The 26876-nt window shown below is 46.9% G+C and overlaps 1 protein-coding gene across 1 annotated transcript; it reads left to right on the forward strand.

The window, feature by feature from the left end:
- Positions 1 to 26876, forward strand: LOC140455393 (butyrophilin subfamily 1 member A1-like). Its single transcript, XM_072550199.1, has 12 exons — positions 1 to 117; positions 2241 to 2588; positions 5000 to 5281; positions 10374 to 10502; positions 15325 to 15351; positions 15576 to 15602; positions 17664 to 17690; positions 17822 to 17848; positions 19905 to 19931; positions 20550 to 20576; positions 22717 to 22743; positions 24229 to 26876. The coding sequence occupies exons 1-12, from the start codon at positions 63 to 65 to the stop codon at positions 24753 to 24755; spliced, it is 1530 nt and encodes a 509-aa protein (XP_072406300.1). The 5' UTR covers positions 1 to 62; the 3' UTR covers positions 24756 to 26876.

A 26876-nucleotide genomic window follows, 5' to 3' on the forward strand; every position in this document is an offset into this window, starting at 1 on the left:
AGGTTTGAATGAAAAAGCTACTGTCAAATTCACAACTAGTTTTGAAGTCTGTCCTGTGAAAGATGTCATGGAGATCTTTAATTCCTATTCTTCTCATCCTGCAATCGTCAGTCGAAGGTAAGTAGCAAAATATGTAACTGTGGCATCATAGCCTGGCAGAACGTAGACACTGGGACTGTGAGCAGGGTCTGTCCTGTCAAATCAGTTACCCAATTACTGTATCCCTAACCCCAGCCTCTTGCTATTTTCCTGTAGCCTTGCAATTCCTTCTTTTACTTTCCAAATACTTATTGTGAGCTAAAGCAGCTGCTGCTCCCACTTATGGTTGAGGGAGCAGTCACCGCATCTCACCACTCAATCGTTTGTGTTTTGTTTTTGGTTCACTTTGTTCACCTCCTGGTTATTTTATCAATTGGCTAAACCCTTGAAGTCCTTCTTGACCCTTTTCCGCTCCTGCACTTGCCCTTTCGGGAAGGCCCGAGCGTTTTGTCTCACTCGGGCACTTGACGGGCTGGGCTACCTCTTGGCTGTTCTGTGCTCAGTGACGCCACTGCTGAGGAAGATAGGAGGGGAGATGGCCGTTCCCGGTACTGCAGCCACCCTCAGCCTCTGGTGGACGAAGATGATTCCCTGAGCGATGCTGGGAGGTGGCATCATGGGAGTTGGGGGAGAGGGGTTGGCGACTGTTGGCAGCAAGAGCAAAGAATGGATGTCGGTAGCCACTATTTCTGGGTTCGAATCCTTCCACGGCAGGTGGGGTGTTTGAATTCGACAATAAATCTGGATTTAAGCATCTAACAATGACCGTTGTTGACTGTCGGGATGGGGGAGGGTTAACGTCCTATCTGGTTCCCCCAATGCCCTGTTCAGGCAAGGCAGTCTGCCGCTCTTACCAGGTCTGGCCTACACGTGACTCCAGACCCGTGGCATTGTGGTTGACTCCCAGCTGCCCTCTGGGGCAGGCAGTAAACACTGGCCCACATCCCGCGAATGAGTTAAACCACTTCTCCCGATGCCAATCATGTGGCTTTCAGATGAAAAGGACCCCCTTCCCCCACCTCCTGGGAAACCCAGGAGCGCACGTGCCGGGGTTTTGCTTATTGTGATGCCGACCTCACGAGTGCCCCTGCCCGCTGCTGGGTTTCCTGGTGGGATTGGGTCCCTTGAGTAGGCTTTGGCAGGTCATGAGGATCAATGAGACCAGGAGGGCACCGGTCTGTACCCCACGCCTTGCCATCTCTTAACGTCCACCCAAGTGCCGAACAGGTCGAAGCACCTTCTCTGAATCATAGAATCCCGACAGTGTGGAAACAGGCCCTTCGGCCCAACCAGTCCACACCCACTATCCGAAGACAAATGCACCCAGACCCCTTCACCAACCCTATTACTCTGTATTTACCCCTGACTAATGCCCCTAGCCCAACACATCCCTGGACACTATGGGGCAATTTAGCATGGACAATCCATCCTAACCTGCACAGCCTTGGACTGTGGGAGGAAACCCACGCAGTCACGGGGAGCATGTGCAGGCTCCACACAGACAGCCGCCTGAGGCTGGGATCGAACCCGGGTCCCTGGTGCTGTGAGGCAGCAGTGCTAACCACTGAGCCACTATGCCGCCCTGTCCCCTGGCTGTCTGTCTCCCAAACTTCTGACTCCCAAACCCAGGAATGGCACCAACTGAATGATAGCCAGCACTGGACCTCCCTCTGTTTTTGACATTTAGGGTCATACAGCTTGGAAACAGACCTTTCGGCCCAACTTGTCCGTGCTGACCAGGTTTCCGAAACTTAACCAGTCCCACTTGCCTGCGCTTGGCCCATATCTCTCTCAACCCTTCCTATCCATGTACCTGTCCAAATGTCTTTTAAATGTTGGAACCGCACCAGCTCCTAACGTCTTTTGTGTCAGCTTGTTCCACATACTCCACCCTCTGTGTGGAAAAGTTGCCCTTTGAGTCTCTCTCTCTTTTTAAATCTTTCTCCTCTCACCTTAAACCACGCCCGCTAGTTCTGGACTCCACTAACCCTGGGAAAAAGACCTTGGCTATTCACCCTATCCATGCCCCTCGTGATTTTCTAAACCTCTATAAGGTCACGTCACCGACATTCCAGGGAAAATAGCCCCAGAGTTTCCTTATGACTCAAACCTTCCAGCCTTGTGAATCTTCTTTCCAGTTTGATAACATCCTTCTGTGGGGGGAGAAAAGAGGAAGTATAAATGTCCTTGATTGTTTCCAGGGGTTTTTATCGTTACCACTTCAAAAAAGCCAACCGTTGTCGCCGTTGGCCAAGATGTTGTTCTGGAATGTCAGCTGATCCCAGCAGCAGCCCCTGAGGATATGGAAGTGCGGTGGTTCCGAAAAGGCTGGCAGAAGATCGTGCATATGTACAGGAAAGGAAAGGACGAGCCCGACGAACAAATGAAAGAATATTTCGGGAGGACGGAACTGTTCCACAACGAGTTTGGTAAAGGCAACGTCTCCCTCCTGTTGAGGAACGTGACCGTGAAAGACGACGGCACGTTCAGATGTTTTGTCGTCTCCAAAGCTCTGGACGCGGAGGGACCGGTCGAATTGAAAGTTGGAAGTGAGTGACAGTTTGTGTCTGTGAAAATGAGGCTGAGCCCTTTCCATGTCTCTGTGTCGTTTCTTTGGGGGGAGGCGGGGGCGGTGGGGTGAGGTGATTGGGAGGGGGTGTGGGAGAGTGCACCTTCGCCATGCCAGTTCTGTTATCCTGCCCCCAGTCAAGTACTCTGTGTTGCTTAGGGAACAAGAGTGCGGGTAACCAGCTCATACTTGGCACTTCTGTCCTTGGCTCCACGCTGTAGGTTTTGACTGGGAAGTCGGAGTGGCTTTGCCAACTCAGACCGTCAGAATGAGAAACGTTAAGCAAGTTCTCAGCTGGGCTCCGCTTTCGAAAGGGAGAGTGACCACTAAATCAACTGACACATCCGAGACATCCATTGAATGGGTGTCAGAGGGCACGATGTGTTCAGCTCTGGAGCCTTTGTTGACATAGCTGTGCAGTGACATCCCATCACGAATGTGTGGTTGAGAACCCACAAGTGCATTTGACTCTGGAAGAGGTCGACACAGCCGTGGAATGAAATTAAGCTTCATTCCACTGGAAGCAAGAGCTGGCGACAGAATTCAATTGTTTTAGGAGGGTTTTTGAAAACCTCTTTATTTTGCTTTGTTTTTATTTGAGAATTCCCAAGAACCTCCAGCTTTATTTAACAGTCCCTGGACTCTGCCCTTCACGAACAAGCCTGGAGGTGGTATGAGGGAATGATAAGAGGCACTTAGAGGTTTTGAAAATGAAAATCCAGGCCTTGGTGGTTATCAGTTCTGTGAGGTCTCCATTTCCAAATAATGTAACGTCATAAATGATGCAGATAATGACTTCGCAGGGAAGTGCGGTTAAGCCCCCATTCACCCTGATCTTGCCGGGTGAGACTTTGTTTTCAGAATTGAGTTTTCACACAAGTTTTTAAAAAATAGGAATTTTGAACTTGCTTCACCCTGCAAAACGGGGTTGTGGGCCTGATTTAAAATTTTCAAGAGTCAAATTCAAACTTCTTGTTACATTTAGAAATGTGCTAGATGTTGAGCTGACATTGACCTGAGAATGGGGGGGGGAGAAGGTTTGAGAAGAATAAGATTTGGAAAGGGTGGGAAAACCAAGGGATTAGTAACCCAGGCCAACCTTTTGGGGACCTGGGTTCAGATCTCACCATGGCTTCTGGAGGAATTTAAATTCCCATCAATAAATTGGAATATGAGGCTAATCTTGGTGACCATGGTAACGATTGGAATCCCAGCAGTGTGGAAGGCGGCCATTTGGCCCATCCAGTCCACTCTGACCCTTCCGAACAGTATCCCTCCCCATCCTTGTAACCTTGCATTTCCCATGGCTAACCCATCGAGCCTGCACATACCCGGACACTATGAGGCAAGTTAACACAGGCCAGTCCACCCTATCCTGCACATCTTTGGACTGCGAGAGGAAACCGGAGCACCCGGAGGAAATCCACGCAGGGAAAATGTGCAAATTCAACACGCAGGCTAGGATCGAACCCGGGTCCTTGGAACCGTGAGGCAGCGGTGCTTACCACTGAGCCACCAGGTGTGGGAAGAGGCCATTTGGCCCAACAAGTCCACACCGAACCCCTGAAGAGTATCCACCCAGACCCGTTCCTCTACCCCTGAACACTATGGGGCAATGTAGCATGGCTAATCCACCCTAACCTGCATTTCTTTGGACTGCGGGAGAAAACCCACAAGCTGGAATCTAACCTGGGTCCCCGATGCTGTGAGGCAGCAGGGCTAACCACTGAGCCATCATGTTGCCCATGTTATTGCAAACATCCAGTGGAACGCAGCTTAATTCCATTCCACAACTGATTTATTGTTGTAAAAGTCCTCATATCCAGTGGGGCAAAGTAAATGTGCCATCCTTGCCTGGCCTAGACTACAATTGACACCAGGCGCACAGCAACGATGGCTGACTCTTAACAGCCCTCTTGGAAACGGCCTAGCGAGTCACTTGGTTCAAGGGCAATTGGAGGTACCCAAATTCAAGAAGTACGGGTGGAGAACCCCTTTATCCAGAATCACGAAAAGCTCCGAAAAGGTTTATTTTTTGTGTGAAGTTTTTATCCCATTAACAAGGTCGTTTGGCGTGCAAGCAGTTAACCCAACTGTATGCCCACTCGATGTGTGTCATTCAGATGCGATGTGGGGTTTGGGGGGAGGTGGAGGCGTGGCCTAGCATTGGCAAGCCTCAATTCTGTCACAGGGCCCGTATTACTCATGGTAAGTCTGCTGTTCATTCAGCTGGTTTAAAAATTTCACCGTTGAGCTGTCACTTCTTCCGAATTTCGAAAAGTTCTGAAAACCAGCTGCTCCCGAGAGTTTCAGATAAAGGATTGTGTACCTGTGTTGGGGAAAGTGTTGACTGTTGTTCTTAAGCGAACAAAATCTCATTTGAAATATTAGGTGTGGGCCATCAGCCTGCGGTGAAGATAGCTGGCTACGAGGGCAATGGAATCAAGCTTGTGTGTGCATCCGACGATTGGTTTCCAGAACCGAGGATAGAATGGTGGAACAGCAACGGGGAGAAACTTACCGGGGTCTCCGAGAAACCCGTAGAGAACGCCAGAGGACTCTTGAAAGTGGGGAGCAGTATTGTCGTGAGCCATAATGCTGACAACACGTACAAGTGCGTCATCTCTAACCTACTGCTGCAGAAAGAGCGGGAGACCATCCTGCAGATATCAGGTGGGTAAATCCCAGTGTCGGACTGGCGCAGAAACGGCGACTTGGAGCCGCGTTTTGAGGGTCAACTGGGGCAGCGGGGAGTCGAGGGAAGACGGGCGCAAGATGTGGTTCCCGCTGAGGGGACTTCTACGACCTAGCTTGTGCCACTTGTGCTGAGTTTAAGCAGACCTGACTTTGGCTGTTCCTGGTTCCTTTTAAAGTGGGGAGTGGAGGGTCTCAAAACACCAGAACAAATGTAAGTGCCCAGGGAGGATGGTTTAAAACCTGCTTAAGTGTCAAAGTTGGAAGAGTTTTTAAATGTTCCGCTCTTTGAGAATGAAAGATAAAAGGAGTAAGAAATATAAAAACCCTCTCCCGGACTTCCGTGTGTTGTAGGAGAGAAAAGGACAGGGCCATTTGCTCATGCATTTTCAGTCGAGGGCGCTGTTGATATTGTCTTAAGGGCAGTCGTTGGCTCTGTTTTAAACCTGTGCTTATCTCAGGAATACGTTCTGTGTTCACAGTCTGACAGTTTCAAAAGGCTGTTAAAGGATTAGTCGCGTTTTTAAGATGAGGCCTGAATATAAGTGTGCTTTTCGTTGTAAGAAGCTGACCGCTTGAACATTTAAAGTTTTCGAATGGATTTCATAAATGCGATTTTTGTCACTATCAGTTGGCAGGCCGGAACTAGATTGCCAGCAGTTTCAGTTTTCCTTCATCTCCACGTGACCTTTCTGTTCCACCCACAGTGGATGTGTCGCTGAGCGGGTCAGGATGTTCAGTAGGGATTTGGCATGAGATGGTATTAAGCTGGCATGCGAAGGAAATGGGGTGATGCTGAAAGTTAATGGCGAGGTCAGTGGTTGCTGCAGGATTGTGAATTGCAAACGCTCAGATTTGAAGTCCCAGACGATCAAGGAGGGATTGCCTCACCTCTTAACTGAGGCGGTCTGAGATTTGTTACTGTGGGGGGGTCTTCCCACCCTTCCCCCGCCTGTAAAGGCGATCCACGCTGAGCAAACATTACACATCATTGACCTTCCCAACTTGTGTTTTTCAACTGTAGCAATACAATGTCAATGATATTTGCATACATTCGAAAACATCAGGCCGATCACTTCCAAAATTCCCGAGTACGAATTGGAAAACCACAGATGTCCCACGGAATTTAGTTCTTTTCTAAACAACTATGCTTTTTAGATATGACCGTTTCAGGTCTGGAATAAGAAAGTGGTGAAAATGAAGATCGCCATTGAATATGGTGGACGGTGCAGATCAGCACTTTAGACCTTTCTGAAGGAGATCCTGATAATCCATCGGAAACATTGGAGGCTCAGCTTTGTGTGAAAAAGAAGTTCAGTTCAGATACAATAGCTAGATCAGATGCTTCACAGGTAATGGCCAACATATTTTGGTCTGCAAGTGCAACATGTAGTTAAGAAGGCAAATGGAATTTTATCCTTCATTAGTAAAGGGATTGAGTTTAAAAGCAGGGAGGTTATGTTGCGGCTTTACAGGGCGCTGGTGAGGCCACACTTGGAGTACTGCGGGCTGTTTTGGTCTCCTTACTTGAGAAAGGATGTACTGGCGCTGGAGGGGGTGCAGAGGAGGATCACCAGGTTGATTTTTGGAGTTGAGAGGGTTGGCTGGTGAGTAGAGAGTGGCATTATTCATTGGAATTTGGAAGAATGAAGGAGGATATTATAGAAACATATAAAATTATGAAGGGAATTGATAAGACAGTGGTAGAGAGGATGCTTCCCCTGAAGGAGGGGGCATAGCCTTAAAATCAGGGGGAGGCAGATTTGGGACCGAATTGAGAAGGAACTTCTTCAGCCAGTGGGTTGTGAATCTGTGGAATTCCCTGCCCACTGAAGCAGTTGAGGCTTCTTCCATAATGTTTTTAAAGCTAAGACGGGTATTTTTTTGAACAGTGAAGGAATTAAGGGTTACGGTGAGAGGGCGGGGTAAGTGAAGCTGAGGCCATGATCTTCGTAAATGGTGGAGTGGGCTCGATGGGCCAGATGGCCTTCTCCTGCTCCTAGTTCTTATGGTCTTATTCAATGAACCGTTTCACAACTGGGGACGTGAGAAGTGCAAGAATTGGGATCTTTCAAAAGGATAAGATGTCTGATAAGATGATGGAGCGCTTACTGAAACATCCAGCTTGTTGAAACTAAGGGCTTTGGCAGGGTAGATGTAGAGAGTCTAGGAGTGGAGAACACAATCACAGAGGGAGGGGTTATCCAGTTAGCTCCGGAATGAGAAGGAATTTCTTCAGTGGGTGATGTATCCAAGGAATTCTTTACCACAGAGGGCTACCGGGGCTGGATCATTCAGTACATTCAAGGCTGAGATTGATTTTTGTTTAATTGATAAGGGAGTCAGGGATTATGGGGGCGGGGAAATGGAGTTGAGGATTATCCAGTCAGCAATGAATGGGCTGAAAGGCCTCCTTTTTCTTCTGCAACTTAACGATATTGAGAATGCGCATGTAAGTTGAGAACAACCAAGAGTGAAGTCCAAAACTCCAGATAGTATTCTGTCCTGAGATCTGACAGGATTGATAAGCAATGCAGGCTCATCAATATTTCAATGGTGAGTGGTTTTGCACCGACCTGATACACGAGTGTTCTCAGTCTTGTTGCGTGTAATTTTATTTTGGAGTGTGGGGTTATTGCGTTGCTGCTTTGGGACCAGGATTGTACTACATGACCAGTCAAGCAGCATCATGCTGGACAAAGACTTGTCGATACGTTCTGTATATGTGTGGCCCTTGCCACTGCAAAGGATCAGTTTGTCTGTTCAGTAAAGCTGCTTTGAGATTTTCAAGCAAGCTGAACCTGCATAACCTACCAGCACGTCCATCTTGAAGGACAAGGACAGCAGATACATGGGAATTCCACCTCTTACGAAATCCCCTTGAAGTCGCTCGCCGTCCTGACTTGGAAATGTAGCGCCGTTCCTGGGACATCATCCTGGAATTCCCTCCCTCCCTCGGGGCCAACCCACAGCAGGTGGACTGCGGTGGTTCAAGAAGGAAGCTCACCACCAAGTTTCTCAAGAACAACTAGGGATGGGCAATAAAAGTTGGCCATCGGTTGTTAATCTTTCCAGAGGGATCCTGCCATATTTTGCTCGGGTGCTGATCCATTTACAAATCCTGTTGAGGAATTTTCCATTCTTTAACGCCCCTCCCCTCCCTCTGACCATCTGTTGTCTTTCGGGCCACTCTGCACAGAAGTAATTAAAACCAGTATTGAGTACAGGAGTTGGGAGACCATGTTGCGGCTGTACAGGGCATTGGTTAGGCCACTGTTGGAATATTGTGTGCAATTCTTGTCGCCTTCCTATCGGAAAGATGTTGTGATACTTGAAAGGGTTCAGAAAAGATTTACAAGGGTGTTGCCAGGGTTGGAGGGTTTGAGCTACAGGGAGAGGCTGAACAGGCTGGGGCTGTTTTTACGTGGAGCGTTGGAGGCTGAGGGGTGACCTTACAGAAGTTTATAAAAATCATGAGTGTCATGGAGAGGGTAAATGGACAAGGTCTTTTCCCTGGGGTGGGGGAGTCCAGAACGAGAGGGCAGAGGTTTAGGGTGAGAGGGGAAAGATATAAAAGAGACCAAAGGGGCAACTGTTTCACGCAGAGAGTGGTGTGTGTATGGAATGAGCTGCCAGAGGAAGTGGTGGAGGCTGGTACAGTTGCAATTTAAAAAGCATCTGGATGGGTATATGAATAGGAATTTGGAGGGATATGGGCCAAGTGGGACTAGATTAGGTTAGGACATCTGGGCGAGTTGGACTGAAGGATGTGTTTCCGTGCTGTACATCTCCAAGACTCTAAGTGCACACTTGAAACTGATGTACAAGAACCTTGTCATGACTTGAACACTGCATTCCTATCTTTGGAGTCCAAATACCGATGACAATTTGCTCAAATTTCCTTCGGCTTTGGAATTCAATCGGAGATGTTCCTTCCTTGCAGCCCATTAGATGACAGCCAGATATTTTTAGTAGCAACTGAGCAGAGATGTTTACTCTATTTGTTCAGTAGCTCAGGAGAATTTATTTAGCGGTGTGGAGGATATTTGTTCTGACATACGATAAACGAAATTTTGTGCAATCCTTGTTATTGTGTGGTGAGGAACATTTCTCCATCAGGTCGCAGGTTGTCTGTAATCATAAATATGGTTGGTATTGATTTCTTTAAGCTAATGAAATTATTTCTGTGAGAGAGAACGAGGGGTCGGGCATAATGGTAATGTCATTGGTCTAGTGATCTAGAGCTCCTGCAGTGGGGGCTATGGCAACAAGTGGAATTTAAGTTCAATGACTAATTCGAGAATTAAGAACTGTAGCCTCAGTCTGGGTGACCCTAAAGCTGTCATTGATTGCTATGAGAGTCTCATCACGTTCACGAATACCCTGGGTGGTTGGGGGGTGGGGGTGGGGGGGGGAAGGATATCTGGCATCTATAAATGGTCTGCATCAGGCTAAGCAATGATGGCAGTGACCACCCTCCGAAATGGTCGAGCAACCCATTCTGTTTAAGGGCAGTTAGGGATGGGCAACAAATTCTAGCCTTGTCGGCTCTATCCATGAAAGCATTTTTTTAAAAAAAGTTGTTCCTTATGCACAAATCCACTTATTCTGAAGCGAATTGCAAAACGTATTTTGGTTTTCCGCACCCCTTGGCGGCCTAGTGGCACAGTGGTTAGCACTGCTGCCTCACAGCGCCAGAGACCCGTGTTCCATTCCCGCCTCAGGTGACTGTCTGTGTGGAGTTTGCACATTCTCCCCGTGCCTGCGTGGGTTTCCTCTGGTTTCCGCCCACAGTCCAAAGATGTGCAGGTCAGGTGAATTGGCCATGCTAAATTGCCCGTAGAGTTAGGTTCAGGGGTAAATGTAGGGGAATGGTTGTGCTTCGGCGGGTCGGTGTGGACTTGTTGGGCCGAAGGGCCTGTTTCCACACTAAGTAATCTAATCTACACCAGTTACGGTTTGACAGGAAGAAAAATGTGTGAATATTTCATAGTGTTTTTTTTAATTCCCTGAAAGTCCACTGACTACAGTTTTGTAAATAAAGGTGTGACCTCTGAAATCTGTCTTGCAGATGAAGTCTTCCCCACGGTCTCCGGCTGGCTTGTGGCTTTCTGGGTGATCTTCATTATCCTCCTGGCAGTGCTTCTTCCTCTTTTTTACTTATATCAGAAGTATCAGAGACAACGCCATCAAATAAGAAGTAAGGAATAGTTACTCTTTGTGGGGCAGAACTTCAAACCGAAAGGGAAAATGCTGGAAAATCTCAGCAGGTCTGGCAGCATCTGTAAGGAGAGGAAAGAGCTGACATTTCGAGTCTTAACTGACCCTTTTGTCAAAGCTAAAAAACGGGAGAAATAGGGAGGTATTTATACGAGGCTGAGAGAAGGTGAGTCATGGCTCCAGAAGCAAAGATAGCAATGAAGAGGTGATAATGACAGTGCATAGAGAGATTATAGGGAGATTAGGAGCCGTGAATGACCAAGGTTGAAGCCACTGCTATGTGACAAAATATGTGGGGGATGGGTGAAGCAGAGGCAAAATGGAAATCAGGGGAGGAAGGTAGCAAAGGGGGAAGAGGAGAGGAAAAAGGTGATGAGAGAGTGGGGAGCGAGAGAAAGAGAGACAGTCAAGAAATAAGAGGTACAGAACAGTGAAAGAAAAGTTTAAAAAAAGATAAATAAATTAAATAAAATTACGGAGCAGAATGAAAACAGAAGGGTCGAGATGGAATAATCATCTGAAGCTGTTGAATTCAATGTTGAGACCGGCAGGCTGTAACATGCCCAGTCCGAAGGTGAGATGCTGTTCCTCCAGTTTGCATTGAGCTTCACTGGAACATTGCAGCAGGCCAAGGACAGACATGTGGGTATGGGAGCAGGATGGTGTGTTAAAGTGGCAAGTCACGGGAAGGTCCGGGACCTGATTGCGTACAGACCGAAGGTGCTCAGCAAAGCGATCACCCAATCGGCGTTTTGTCTCTCTGATATAGAGGAGACCACATTGGGAGCAACGAATGCGATAGACCGAATTGAAAGCGGTACAAGTGAAACGCTGCTTACTCTGAAATGAGTGTTTGGGGCCTTGGATGGTGAGCATGGAAGAGGTAAAGGGGCAGGTGTTGCACCTTCTGCGATTGCATGGGAAGGTGCCGTGTATGATGGGAGAGGGGAGAGGTGTGATGGAGGAGTGGCCTAGGTTGTCCTGGAGGGAATGATCTCTGCAGAATGCGGACGGGGGAGGGAAGGGAAGATGTGTTTAGTGGTGGCGTCGTGTTGGAGTTGGCGAAAATGGTGGAGGATTATTCTTTGCATGTGAAGGCTGGTGGGGTGAAAGGTGAGAACAAGAGGGATCCTATCCTTGTTCTGGGAGGGGAGGGAGGGGGTGAGGGTCGTGGCGCGGGAGATGGACCGCACACTGTTGAGTGCCCTGTCAACAACTGTAGGTGGGAAGCCACGGCTGGAGAAGAAGGAGCACATATTAAGAGCACCATTTTGGAAAGTGGCCTCATTGGAACAAATACGGTGGAGGCGAAGGAGCTGAGAGAAAGGGATAGAGTCCTTAGACGACGTAGGGTGAGAAGAGCTGTAGTCCAGATAGCTGTGGGAGTCAGAGGGCTTGTAATGGATACTAGTGGATAGACTGTTGCTGGAAATGGAGACACAAAGGTCAAGGAAAGAAAGGCAAGTGTTGGAGATGGACCAGGTGAAGGTGATGGAGGATGGAAACTGGAAGCGAAGGTTATGAATTTTTCCAGGTCAGGACGAGAGCATGAAGCCGCAACGAAATAGTCATCGATTTGCCGACAAAGCAGTTGTGGGAGGGGACCCGGGTAAGCCTGGAACAAGAAATGTTCCACATACCCCATGAAAAGGCAGGCATAGCTAGGACCCATGTGGGTACCCATTGTTACACCTTTGATTTGGAGAAAATGGAATGAGTTGAAGGAGAAGTTGTTGAGAGAGAAAACAAGTTCAGTCAGGAGGAGGAGAGTGGTGGTGGATAGAGATTGTTCAGGCCTCCTTTCGAGAAAGAAGCGAAGAGCTTTCGAACCGTCTTGGTGTGGGATGGAGGTGTTAAAGAGATTGCCCATCCATGGTGAATAGAAGGTGGTTAGGGCCTGTGAATTGAAAGCTGTCAATGTGTCACAGGGCATCAGAGGAATCCCGGATGTAGGTGGGGAGGGTGTGAACCAGAGGAGTGAGGATGGAGTCAAGGTAGGAGGAAATAAGTTCAGTGGGGCAGGAGCATGCTGATACAATGGGTTTGCCTCCTTGTGGATTTTGGGCAGGTAGGTAGAAACGGGCTGTCCGGGGTTGGGAGACTATGAGGTTGGAAGTTGTGGGGGGAAGGCATCCGGAGGAAATGAGGTCAGTTACCATGTTGGAGACAATGGCTTGATGCTCAGTGGTGTGGTCACGCTCCAGGGGGAGGTAGGAGGAGGAATCTGAGAGTTGGCGCTCGGCCTCTCCGAGGCAGAGGTCAGTACGTCCGATGACAACAGCACCCCCTTTGTCAGCAGGTTTGGTGACAAGGTTGGGGTTGGATCGAAGGGAGCGAAGGGCAGAAAGTTTGGATGGAGAGAGGTTGGAATGGGTAAGAGGGGCAGGGAAATTAAGGCAGCCAGTTTCCCGTAGGCAAATGACAATGAAAAGATTGAGGGCAGGAAATTGTCCTGGCGGGGGTGTCCAATTAGAGGTGGAATGATGGAGGGATGTGAAAGGATCTGTGGAGCGGGGGGAGGACTCTTGCCCAAAGAAGTGAGCACAAAGGCAACAGAAGAAGAGCTCAGCATCATGTCAAGCCCAGAATTCATTGAGGAGGGGGTGTAAGGGTACAAAGCTGAGTCCTTTGCTGTGAACAGCATGTTCAGCCTCTCCTTACAGATGCTGCCAGACCTGCTGAGATTTTCCAGCATTTTCCCTTTTGGTTTCAGATTCCAGCATCCGCAGTAATTTGCTTTTATTCAAACTGAAAGACATCGCTTTTGTTTTTGTGAAACAGCTAAAGGGTGGGAGGAGAAAGGGAACTCGTGCTCTGCTCTGACATTGCGTTTTTCAATGACCGAATCAGCAAAGAAAGATCCCCTGCCCTTTTCTCGCTGGCTGTACTGCTGCCAGGGGTCAGTGTAATAGGGCCCAGTAACGAGAGCTTTTATTGTTGGTGTTGAACACTCCCTGCCTTTGACCTCCCCTTTCAAAACCCACTTGTATCACATTAACAACTGATAACAGCCTTTATTGGCAAGTTATGGACCAAACTAGAGCAGAGCCTGTCAGAATATTTTAAGAAAGTAGCCTAAGTCCTAAATTTTCCTTATTTTTTTTAAAGGTAAATGTGAAGTATCTCTTCCAGTTGCGATTTGTCTGGTCAATAAAGCAAAATAACGTAAAGCAAAACACAATTTGTTCAAATACAATAGTTATAATAAATAGCTCAGCGGTTAGCACTGCTGCCTCATGGCGCCAGGGTCCCAGGTTTGATTCCAGCCTTTGGCAACTGTCTGTGTGGAGTTTGCACGTTCTCCCTGTGTCTGCGTGGGTTCCCTCTGGATGCTCCAGTTTCCTCCCACAATCTGAGGATGAGCAGGTTAGGATGAATTGGCCATGCTAATTGTCTATAGCATTCAGGGATGTGTTAGTCAGGGGTAAATGTAGAGTCATGGGGTAGGGGAATGGGTCTGGATGGGTTACTCTTCAGAGGGTTGGTGTGGACTTGTTGGGCCAACTGGCCTGTTTCCAAATGGTAGTGATTCTATTTATTAACTCTATTGGAAAACTTAATAGAAAATAGATATAATAACTGTTACTAATTAACTGTTCCAATATAGTAACATCCCATAAACACACCCCTCAGGCAAAATTCAGAAAATTTAGTTTAGATTAGATTCCCGAGAGTGTGGAAACAGGCTCTTTGGCCCAACCAGTCCACACCGACCCTCCAAAGAGTAAACCACCCAGACCCATTTCCCTCTGGCGAATTGACCTAACACTATGGGGCAATTTGGCATGGTCAATCCACCCTATTCTGCACATCTTTGGACTGTGGGAGGAAATCAGAGCACCCGGAAGAAATCCATGCAGACACAGGGAGAATGTGCAAACTCCACACAGACAGTCACCCGAGGCTGGAATCGAACCCGGGACCCTGAGCGACTGTGCTGTCCTAGATTTGTCTCACCGGTAACCCCAGCAACCCAGAAGGCAAAATATCAATTGAAAGCTCAGAGTAGCAGCAGGGAGACATTGACTGCAGCTTCCAACCTGTTGAGACTCCAACAGCAACTGATGCTGAATCTCAAAGCTTAAAACTAGAATTCCTGGTTCTGAGAGAGCTGACCACACCCCTTCAGGTTGCTTCTATTGTTCTAACTTCTTTTTAAACAAACAAAGATTTCCCAGGCTGTTTACAGGCCTTCACTAGCCAGCTTGGCTCCTCTGCTTTAAAACCACTTTTCAAAAAAAAAGGGCAAAATATACCTCTTAAGCCACAGCACAGACACAAGATGTTCTTAAACATTCTTAAAATATTGTGGGTCATGATGTGGAGGTGCCAGTGTTGGACTGGGGTGGACAAAGTTAAAAATCACCCAACAACAGGTTACAGCCCAACAGATTTATTTGGAAGCACTAGCTTTCGGAGCACCGCTCCTCCATCACGTGGTTAGTGGGCAGGATCGTAAGACACAGAATTTAAAGCACAGGATCACAGTGTCATGCAACTGATAACAATATATTGAACAAACCTAGATTGCTGTTAAGTTTTTCATCTTTTAGGATTGGATGCAGGCTTCGCTAATATGTGAATCCCAGAACTACTTTCAAGTCACATTCCCGAGATAACTTAAAGTTTATTATTGTAGGTGACATTGTGACTGAGTTGTCCTTGTCTCTGCTGTGACGAGTGACTCATGATGCCAATGAAAGCCCTCGTTCATAAATCTATCTGCAGCAGTGACTTATATCCAATGTGTTACTGCTTCTGTGATTGCTACCCAACTAAACTATATGTGTCTTATTTTTCAGCTCTAATGATGAGACCTGCCATCAATGGTAAGTCCAATACTTAACTGTTGTAATATATTCCATATTTGAAAATGAAAAGAGACTTGGATAGCATTTCTTATTGATGGTCAGTAGCAAAACCTGGCCTTTTTACAATGTGCCTTTTTCAATACTGCAGCACTAGCTGTTGATGCTGCAGAAGTTCAAGTGTTGTAAGGGTTTACTGAACGAAGATGTTAATGAATTAAACCTTTTATGTTTTTTCATTTCAGAGTATGAAGTATTGAATGCAAAGCTCAGTAAGTGACTACTAAACAAAGTACAGGGCGTTCCGCGATAACACGCGTTTCGTTAACGCAAATTTGCTTTAATGCGATTGCCAAATTAGGGACATTGTTTTTAAAGCGCACACTTTTAAAACGCGTGTTGGCTATAATGCGATTACATCGCCAACACTTTAAACGCTGTTTCGAAAGCGCAATTTTTCTGTAAAGCGGGCTTGCAGTAACTCAACCATCGCGCGTTATAACAGAACTAGCTGTGCACAAAGCAGTGGTGTAAGACTGATCTTTGGATTATTTCCAGTCAGCATCTTAAAGAATGCGGTTCTTTATGGTGCTAGAGCATGGAAGAAAGCTCTGTCATTACTGCCTTCCTTACACACCTTTTTTAAAGAGATGGCAGGAACCTGCATGGAACTCAGCTGGTTTGACTCAAAATAAATGAAAACAGCAGTGATGTTGCTAGTTACTTTAGCTCATTGAAACTTGAAACTGTAGTTGGGATATTGGCGATCCCTCATCCACTGAGAACCAAATGGTTCAAGGTAGCGGCTCATTATCGCCACCTTAAGGGCAATTAGAGATTGACAATAATTGGCAGCCCTACCAGCGACACCCCAGTCTTGTGAAAGAATGAAAGGAAATGATGGCTGGAGAGTTCATACTGATATCAGAGTAAACAAGAGCATTGATTAAGTCTGTCATTAATTAATACTTTAAACACAAAAATGAATGAGAAAACAGTTTCATCAAACATTTAGTGCAAAGGATTGTTTAAGCTGAACTTGATGATGAATGCAGTGTATATTCTTGTATAGGCAAAGACATTTCAACATGTTCTGCACATAAACTTTGCCCTTCTATCCTCACTGAGCACTGAAGTACGCACGCTGAAACAATTAATCTCAGCTGTATGAAATATATTTTCATTGCAGCGTATTACTGTTACATGTATGGCTTCTTGTTTAATATTAAACTGCAGTACAGATTGTTATTGGTGTACTACACAATGTCTGATAATGTCAAGCTGAGTAATATCACCTTGAGCTTTTCTCATTGGAATAGGGTCATAGGGATGTACAGCACGGAAACAGACACTTTGGACGGACTAGTCCATGCCGACCAGATGTCCGAACCTAATCTAGTGCCATTTGCCAGCACTTGGCCCATATCCCTGTCAATCCTTCCTATCCATATACCCATCCAGCCTTTTAAATGCTGTAATTGTACCAGCCCTCACCACTTCCTCTGGCAGCTCATTCCATACACGTGTGTGAAAAAGTTGCCCCTTAGGTCCCTTTTATATCTTTCCCCTTTCACCCTAAACCGATACCCTCTCGTTCTGGACACCCCACCCCAGGGAAAAGGCCTTGTCTGTTTACCCTATCCATGTTTACCCTGTGTTTTGTGTAGATTTGCTCTTTCTTTCAAGTGGCACAAAGAGAGGGACATTAGGAAGAAAAGCAGTGAAGCAAAAGTCGGAGCTCTCTCTGTCCCCCTCCACAAAGTGTCTTGCCTTGGAAGCACCAGCACTTTGTAGGCTGCTGTGCAGAGCACCGTGACATGCTCACTGCTTAATTAGTAGATTGTGACAATTTGGCACAGTCTTCTTGCCCTGGGAACGTCTGAAGGGCATTCCAGAGCTGCTAGACATTACTTTCTCTTTCACACCTCCAGTCAACCACAGTACGTCTGTAATGTGTGGCGGACTAGTAATGCCTGCAGTAACGTTCTGGTAACGCAGGTTCAAGTCCTGCCCCCGAATGCACCCTTTCAGCGAGTTGTCCATTCTGATACTCTCTCTCTCTTACTAAAAGTAGAAAGATTTTTTTTTTTTGAATCATTCACTCGTGGAGGTATGGGTGTCATTGAGCTGGGCCAGTGTCAAGAACTCTTGAGAAAATGGTGGATGAGGTGCCATCTTGAACAGCTGCAGTCCACATGCTATGGGTTGTCCCTTAGGTGTTTCCATCCCTCACTATGACAGCTCGACGAAATGTATGGAATTTTTAAAAAGTAACAACATTTCTGCATTTAGTTATGTCCTCGACATGTGTTTGTTTTTCCCTTTGCTCACAGATCAAGCATGTACAAGTGCAGAGAAAGGTAGGCCCTGCCTCCTTTGTAATGCTATATCACGAACACTAACTTAGCATTGCCTGGACTCATGCTTAGAAATAAATGGCAGACTTCCCTAATGAGGTGTCTAATCATTGTCGTCATTTCTTTCCAAACAGAAAGAAGTGAGCTGTTAAAGCAGATAGGTAAGGACATGCATGATGTATACTACTGTGGTGTTCTCATCATATAGCCAAAGAGAAATAGAATTTGGGTCACTTGGTCTACCCTCTTACCAGGAATTACTCATGACTGGGTGAAGAGAGAGGGGGAGCACTGCTTCTAAAACCTGCCCAAATAATTCTCCATTGACTTTGAGTTAAACATCTGCAAGACGTGCATCTAATTTTGCACCGGACCTTGATGGCAAGGTTAATTTTAAACTTACCCTCCATATTCCCACTTCTGATTGAGTTGTCTTCTGTCCTGTCTAATTCTCCTTCTCTCTATAATAGATCTCCACTTTCTTTTCTCCTTTTGCATGTTTCACAGCGTGCATCCAGACCTGTCAAAACTACCTTAATATCACTTCATTGGTTTCTTGTGGAATGTAGACTGGGAATTAATCAAATCGGATGATTCTGTAGGCGAAGGTGGGTACTGCAGATGCTGGAGGTTTGAGTCAAGGTTAGAGTGGCGCTGGAAAAGCACAGCAGGTCAGGCAGCATCCGAGGAGCAGGAAAATCGGCGTTTCGGTCAAAAAACGCTTCATCAGGAAGGATGATTCTATCACTACTCTTGCTGGTCACAACCCGACAGAAGAGGCTGTTGCAACAAAGCTGTTTGTACATTGTCAGCAGTTGGAGAAGAAAATGGATTTTTGTTGAGAGTTCTGCGGAAGGGATTCTTTTTAGAAGAGGTTAGAAAGTCATTTTGGAACAGTGAGGTCAAGCATTCCTTCCAAGAAGACATGCAGTTGGTGTGAAGTGGCCCAATCAGGCACCTTGACCGTTAATTGTTGGGTGATTACACAGTGGAACTCCTACGACTATAGAAAGAGATATGGCCAGAGGTCAGAACCAGATTTCAGTTCAGGTGAACACTTTCAAACCAGCAAGGAGGCAGTTAGTTTGTGAAGCCTTTTGCTTATAAAGCAGCCCAAGGGAAAAGGAGTTGATAAGGCCCTCTATATATTTTACTATCGAATGGAAGGAGTGAACTAGTTTGTCAATTTTTTTTGTCTCTGGGAGAAACAGTAATGGAGAGAGCTAGATCTGGAAAATGCAAGGAAAGTCACTGAAAGGAAATACTTGCACTCTCTTCAGTTAAGAGGTTTTAAAAGTTAAGATTCCATACAAAATTCATTGGGATTGAGTAGCTGTAAAGACATTGCTGGGAAAACAGTTCACTTCTTCAGTTTGCCATTTTTCTCAAGACCTTTTCTAAATTGTTTTCCTTTTGTTTTAAAACCCTTTTGGGTATTCAACTTCTGTTGTTTTGTTAAGGGAACAAAGGAAGCTGTGTGAGAACATTTTCAATAATTAACCAAAACAGTAACCAAACTGCAAAAATCAAGCTGGTAATCCATCAAGCCAAGTTTCACTCTGAGGTCTGATTTGGCTGGGATCATAATGCTGTAACACATTTATTTTTGATGTCTTTGGCTTCGGAGAAGGTAACCAGAGGTGGTATCCTGTGATAGAGTTATAGTTAACCCTAATCCTATCCTAACCTGCTCATTTGAATGTAAAGTGACCCTGATGGGAAGTGTGAATGTTGTTGGAGTCAGAATTAATTTTGATGCACAATGTGGACTTAGATACATGTATATTGTATTATATATTGTGTACACTTTTATATATTGCCAGACATGTTACCTAAGCCTGTATGAATGGGAATATGGAGGAGCCAAATATCTCACAGGCTGTGCTTTATCCAGGGCCTCAATACTGAGTGGTAGTAGAAAACACACAATGAACCAAATGCTTTTTTTATATTTGGACTTTGTAGAAGTATTAAATTGATTAAACTACGCTCCTTTGAGTTAATTGTTAATGATATGTTAATTGTTTTATTAAGACAGTCGACTGTTTAATTAACATCTCAGAGTACTCAGAGAGAGACTGCAAGGACACTGGGTTGGTCAATGAAATGTTGCATTCTGGGAATAAATCTATTGTCCATTAAAGTACAAAGTGTCTAGTTTTAATGCTGCACCAACTGTCCTGGAATCAGAGTAATGTTAATTTATTTTACTTTCAGAAAATGAAAAGCAGGCTGCTAAATTAGGTAAGACTCCTTTATTACAAGAATCAGTAGTGTCATTAAGTTTTTTAAACATTTCCAACATCTGGACCCGTCAGCCTGTGGTCAGCACGGTGGCTCAGTGGTTAGCACTGCTGCCTCACCACGACCTGGGTTCAATTCCCAGCCTCAGGCAACTGCCTGTCTGTGTGGAGTTTGTACATTCTCCCCGTGTCTGCGTGGGTTTCCTCTGGGTGCTCCGGTTTCCTCCCACAATCCAGAGACATGCAGGTTTGGCGGATTGGTTGTGCTAAATTGCCCCATGATGTGCAGACTAGGTGCATTAACCCTGCATAACCCATGGCTACAGGGATAGGGTGGGGGTGGGGGATGGGGGATGGGTCGATGCTCTTGGAAGCGTCCCTGCAGAGTCAGTGGGCCGAATGGCCTCTTTCTGCATTCTATGATTCAGTGTTTTGAGTGGGTAGGGGAAATGGCATGATTCAGGATCTCCACTTAGCCTTGAGAGAGAGAGGTGTCCACCCACTCTTCAGAAATACTCTCGGCAAATGAAACCACTTTGAGATAATGAATGGTTCCAAATAGATGGACTTGTCATTTTAAAGCATGGAATTATATCTCAAACATGTTCTCTCTTTTCAGAATGCGAGAAGCTTCTCCATCTTATAGGTATGAAGTTCATCCACTTGTATTTTAATTGTTTATCTTTACTGTAAAACTAGTTTACATTTTTTTATTGTAGTGATATTTGCCAGTGTAACATTATGGGATTCAAGTTATAGAGATGTACAGCATGAAAACAGACCCTTCGGTCCAACCCGTCCATGCCGACCAGATCTCCCAACCCAATCTAGATCTACCTGCCAGCACTCGGCCCATATCCCTCCAAACCCTTCCTATTCATATACCCATCCAGATGCCTTTTTAAATGTTGCAATTGTACCAGCCTCCACCACTTCCTCTGGCAGCTCATTCCATACACGTACCACCCTCTGTGTGACATAGTTGCCCCTTGGGTCCCTTTTACACCTTTCCCCTCGCACCCTAAACCTGTGCCCTCTAGTTTTTCCAGCTCCTTGTAATTTTAAATTTATGTGCAGCTTATAGAAAATTATTGATCCTTAAATACTTAAAAATGATCGGGTCAGTTAGCTCAGTCACCTGCGTGGTTGGTTATGCCAACACTGTGGGTTCAATCCCCATACCAGCTGAGGTTATCGTGAAGATCTCTCCTTCTCAGTCTCTCCCTGTCGCCTGAGGTATGGTGACCCTCTGATTAAAACACCAGCAGTTGTCTTGCTCTATCTCGCTCGCTCTCTCTTGTTCTCGCGCTCTCTCTCGCGCCCTTTCTCTCTCTCTCTCTCTCACTCTCTCTGGCTCTCTCTTGCTCGCTGTCTCTCTCGCTCTTGCTCGCTCTCTCTCCCGCGCGCGCTCTCTCTCTCTCTCTCTCTCTCTCTCTCTCTCTCTCTCTCTCTCTCTCTCTCTGTCTAATGATGTGGAGGTTCTGGTGTTGGACTGGGTTTATTACATCAGGGTGAGAGCAGCCCTGTGGCCTGGTGACTTCACTGATCAATGGCAAGAAGCAGTTAATTAATTCATAGTCTTCAGGCCAAAACAGAGAGTGAGCGAGGAGGTGGTGATGGATTGGAACAATCAGATTGAAGTGTTACCTTCGTGCCTTTTTGTTATAATGTAATCTGCTTCTAAATATTCACACTGATACAGGACTGTGAGCTCTCAAATCTTTTGTAAGAGTGGTTCATAAGGGTGGGTTTATCTGCTCTGTGTTTGTGTTAATAATTCTGGTCTCCCAGTTATCGGAAAGGTGTGGTGAAACTTAAAGGGGTGCAGAAAAGATTTACAAGGATGTTGCCAGGGTTGGAGGATCTGAGCTACAGGGAGTGGCTGAACAGGCTGGGGCTGTTTTCCTGGAGCATTGGAGAGGTGACCATATAGAGGTTTATAAAATTGAGGGGCATGGATAGGGTAAATAGGCAAAGTCTTTTCTCTGGGATCAGGGAGTCCAGAACTAGAGGGCATAGGTCCCTTTAATATCTTTCCCCTCTCACCCTAAACCTAACGGGCAACTTTTTCACACAGAGGGTGGTGCGTGTATGGAATGAGCTGCCAGAGGATGTGGTGGAGGCTGGTACAATTGCAACATTTAAAAGGCATTTTGGATGGGTTTATGAATAGGAAGGGTTTAGAAGGACATGGGGCAAGTGCTGGCAAATGGAACTAAATTAGACCCGGATATCTGGTCTGCATCGACAGGTAGGACCGATGGGTATGTTTCTGTGCTGTACATCTCTATGACTCTGTAAAAGAGTGTTCCACCTGGATTATAGTTTAAACAGTGTAGCCACCAATTATTCCATCCATCTGCTGCTGTCGTAATTCCCTTATCCTTCGTTTACGCTGTACTCACAGTACGTTAGAGAATGTTTGAAGTCTGTTTGTGAAGAATGAACCAAAATGAGGGTGTTTGTGAAGAATGAACCAAAATGAGGGTGATTGATGGTTCAATACTTACCATGGAGCCAACATCTCCACTTGGAACAATCCCCAGTGTCTGTTGGCTGTCCTTTCGTCAGGTACACATTGACGTGCAGTTACCCAGACAAAAATCCACGTGTGTTTATCTTCTTCCCTTCAAATATCCTGTTTTCTTTTTTAAACATTCATCGGTATTAGATACTAATGCAGTAGAAGGTTCCTACCCATTGGTTTACCTTCGTCCCGTCATGTTTATATAGGGACTTTATGAAATGCACTGGTCACTGTTAACGGCTTGTGACCTTCTTTTCAGAATGGGACAAGATGCTCCGATGCGCAGGTAAGCGAAATGTTCTCAAATTGGACATTCACGGAACTTTCCGGAAAGAGAGCCTGATTTGCTTTTGGTTGCCTGTAGCAGGAAATGTAATGGAATACTCGGAATGTGCAATGTTAGCGCGTCTGTCGAACTGTAGCCATTTGCAGTGGCTCTTTTCCCCTTCTACTCCCGGTGCCGATTATTCCTGATCATTCCATGGGGTCTGCCTTTGGCCCCCTTCCTTTCTCCCCTCGTCTCAGTGACGTTATAGGATGCCATTTGGTTTTCACGTGTGCAAAACCAACAAACTACCCAGCTCTACCTCAGTGAGCTCCTGCATGGACTAGATCAAAGAATCCCTACGGTGTGGACGCAGGCCATTCGGCCCATCGAATCAGCACCATCCTCTGAAGAGTAGCTCACCCCCCACCCCCACCACCCTATAACCCTGCGCTTTCCCATTGGCTAATCCACCTAAGCCCGCACATCCCTGGTCACTACAGGGCAATTTCCCACGGCCAACCCACTTTAACCTACACATCATAGTGGCTTAGTGGTTAGCCCTGCTGCTTCAGGGACCCAGGTTCGATTCCAGCCTTGGGTGACTGTCTGTGTGGAGTTTGGACATTCTCCCCGTGTCTGCGTGGGTTTCCTCCGGGTGCTCTGGTTTCCTCCCACAGTCCAAAGATGCGCAGGTTAGGATGGATTGGCCATGCTAAATTGTCCCATAGTGTCCAGGGATGTGTAGGTTAGGTGCATTAGTCAGGGGGTAAATGAAGAGTAATAGGGAAATGGGTTTGGATGGGATAGCCTTCGTAGGGTCGGTGTGGACTTGTTGGGCCGAAGGGCCTGTGGGAATTCTATGACGTCTTTGTGGACTGTGGGAGGAGCCACAGCACCCAGAGAAAACCCTGCCCAGCCGCGAAGAGAATATCCAAGCTCCACACAGTCACCCGAGACTGTGAGGCTGCGGTGCTAACCATTGAGCTACCGTGCCACTGACCAATCAGACTGCACTTGTCCGACACCCACTTCCTGGTGAGTGGTAAATTGGCCTAAGATACATATCAGCCTGGCCAAAGCCATTGTCACCTGTCCCTGCTGACAACGTTCCTCCTCCCGCCCCCCGCCATATCCCCAGGGGATTCGATCCCCGGAAATCCCAATCCCCAGAGGGTCGCGGATGCTCCATCACGGAATGTGTTTGGGGTGCAAAGGCAGGATTGCCTTTTTTGTTTTTTTGGAGTTGGAGGAATGAGGGGAAAATGGGGGAGGGGTGTTGGAGTGGAGCCTACGATCAGCTCTTGATTATTCTGAGGTGGGGTAGGAGCGGGCACAATGGGCTGAATCGCCCTCCCGTTGCCCCAATCGTTGTCTCCCTGGCGCGGGAAGATGGCGGAGGTGGGGGGGTGTCTTGCTTGGAGTTGGGTTTTTATTTACGTTGGTTGGGCAGCGTGGGGGGGGGTCGTTGGGGTGGATTGACCTCGGTAACGTTTCCCGCTGCAGTTTCAGTCACCCTGGACCCCGAGACAGCCAACGGGCACCTGGAAGTCTCGCCAGATCGCCTGTCGGTCAAAGATGGCGGGGGCTGGCGCAATGTGACCGAGAACCCCAAGCGCTTCGAGCGGTACCCTTTCGTCGTGGCCAGCGAAGGCTTCCGGGCGGGCACGCACTACTGGGAGGTGGAGGTGGGCGACTCCAACAACTGGGACCTGGGCGTGGCACGGGCGTCGGCACAGAGGAAGGGCCGCGTCGAGCTGTCTGAGGAGAACGGGTACTGGGTCATGGGGCGCTACTGGGAGAAGTACAAGGTGAACAACGCGGATCTGACCCTCGACAGGAAGCCCGCCCGGGTAGGGGTTTACCTCAACCTGAAGGAAGGGCTGGTCTCCTTCCACGACGCAGAGACCAAAACCCAGCTGTACGCCTTCCAGACCCACTTTGGAGAGGAGGGGGAGGAGATCTTTCCATTCTTCTGCCCTTGGCGGTCCCAGGAGCCGTTGAAAATCACTCCCGTCACGCCGGAGGACTGAGCACTGAGCCATGGTGAAGGTGGACAGTCCGAGTGGGCACGGAACTACCTCAGCAGAGGTGTCAGTCAGAAAGCAGCACCTAACCACTTTCCAGTACTTGGCCATGTCTGACTTAGCAGCATGTGTGCTGGACGTCAGACCCCCATTTCTTGCTCGCCTGCTTGTGTCTGTGATGTTCACCCAGAGTGGACTGACACTAACAGTCTGACTCCTAACCCTATAGCCTGGTCCTGCTTGATGTGATTCCTGTGTGGTCAGGTGCACTGATCACAACTGAGAACCAGCCCGGCAGCTTAGACACTAACCATACTCGGTCGTGTCTCTTTGTACCCTCGCTCTTTGTGTTTTATTTTTAATGTGTTCTTTCTTAACTTAAACCCCTCGAGAACTGCATGAACAGTTGGAAAGATTTTCCAGCAGACCGCCAACTTTTGTGAACTGTGCTCTCACGTCCTGGATGGTAACTCGAAGCCAGAGACTTGTCTCGCTCAGTGACGTGGCAGCTACTGACTGAACCACAGGATGTGCCTCTAGGAGGCTGATCCCAGTGCTGCCTCCCATCCCAGAGTGGGACTTGAGCCCCAATTGCTGTCTCCCGATGTGCCATGGCATATTCTCACACATCTGGGATTGTGCCCAGCACCCCCTCTCTCATGTGGAGTGATAACAGAGGGTCTTGAATCTATTGCCTTAACCTCTCAGTCCTGACTACAACCAAAGTGTCCATTTAGAACTATTTGACTCTGGATAATTTAAACTCCCTGCCTGATATCCTGGGTGTTAATTCGTACGATTAAGTGTTTTTTAAAATCAGTTTGTACCAGAAGCAATCTGAGTCTAGATTAGAGTGGTGCTGGAAAAGCACAGCAGTTCAGGCAGCATCCGAGGAGCAGTATTCCTGATGAAGGGCTTTTGCCCGAAATGTTGATCCACTGCTCCTCGGATGCTGCCTGACCTGCTGTGCTTTTCCAGCACCACTCTGATCTAGACTCTGGTTTCCAGCATCTGCAGTCATTGTTTTTACTAGAAGCAATCTGACCAACGACTATTGAACATTCCTTCCATCACTTTTATATCAGCTCATCCGTCAGACAGTGTGAAATTAAACCTGTTCAATGAGCTTATAGGAAGAGGCTGAACAGGCTGGGGCTGTTTTCCCTGGAGTGTCGGAGGCTGAGGGGTGACCTTTATAGAGGTTTATAAAATTATGAGAGACATGGATAGGATAAATAGACAGTCTTTTCCCTGGGGTCGGGGAGTCCAGAACTTAAGGTTTAGGGTAAGAGGGGAAAGATATAAAAGAGACCTAAGGGGCAACTTTTTTCACACAGAGGGTGGTATGTGTATGGAATGAGCTGCCAGAGGAAGTGGTGGAGGCTGGTACAATTGCAACATTTAAGAGGCATCTGGATGGGTATATGAATAGGAAGGGTTTAGAGGGATATGGGTCGGGTGCTGGCAGGTGGGACTAGATTGGGTTGGGATATCCGGTCGGCATGGACGGGTTGGACCGAAGGGTCTGTTTCCATGCTGTACATCTCTATGACTCTTTTTCATTTTTCTTTTCCTGTTTCTCTGTTCAGTTGTAACAGCAAGTGCTGAGTGAAACCGATGAACTCAGTGCTGTTATGACATTTATTTCTGCAGGTGGTGTTGCCTTGAAAGTGCGTGGCTTGTACCTTTTCAGATCTGAGTATAACGCGAGAGCTTTTCTCCGCTCTCCTGCCTCCCCGTGTCTGTCCCCTCCTCACGCCACATTTGGAAGCCTATATTGAGAAGGTGGGACGAGCAACTTGTGTTGTCAAGTTGGACCTTGTCAGAGGATGCTGGCAGATACTTGTTATCCGAAAGAACAAAGGAAAACTTGGCTTTTGTGGCACCGAGTGGACTGTCCCAGTTTAAAGTTGTGCCGTTTGGTGAGAAGGAAGCACTAGCCATATGTCAAAGACTAGGCAAAAACAATGATTGCAGATGCTGGAAACCAGAGTCTGAATTAGTGGTGCTGGAAGAGAACATAGTTCAGGCAGCATCCGAGGAGCAGTAAAATCGACGTTTCGGGCAAAAGCCCTTCATCAGGAATGAAGACAGAGAGCCTGAAGGATGGAGAGATAAGCTAGAGGA

Source organism: Chiloscyllium punctatum, chromosome 30 (genome assembly GCF_047496795.1).
Source record: "Chiloscyllium punctatum isolate Juve2018m chromosome 30, sChiPun1.3, whole genome shotgun sequence".
In the NCBI taxonomy this organism is placed as follows: domain Eukaryota; kingdom Metazoa; phylum Chordata; class Chondrichthyes; order Orectolobiformes; family Hemiscylliidae; genus Chiloscyllium; species Chiloscyllium punctatum.

Excerpts from the sequence above, each read along its gene's own strand:
- LOC140455393 (XM_072550199.1), top strand. The coding sequence starts at position 63 with ATGTCATGGAGATCTTTAATTCCTATTCTTCTCATCCTGCAATCGTCA. Across the intron at positions 2,589-4,999 it reads GGTCGAATTGAAAGTTGGAA|GTGTGGGCCATCAGCCTGCG; the intron begins GTGAGTGACAGT and ends TTGAAATATTAG. Across the intron at positions 17,849-19,904 it reads TGAGCTGTTAAAGCAGATAG|AAAATGAAAAGCAGGCTGCT; the intron begins GTAAGGACATGC and ends TTTTACTTTCAG.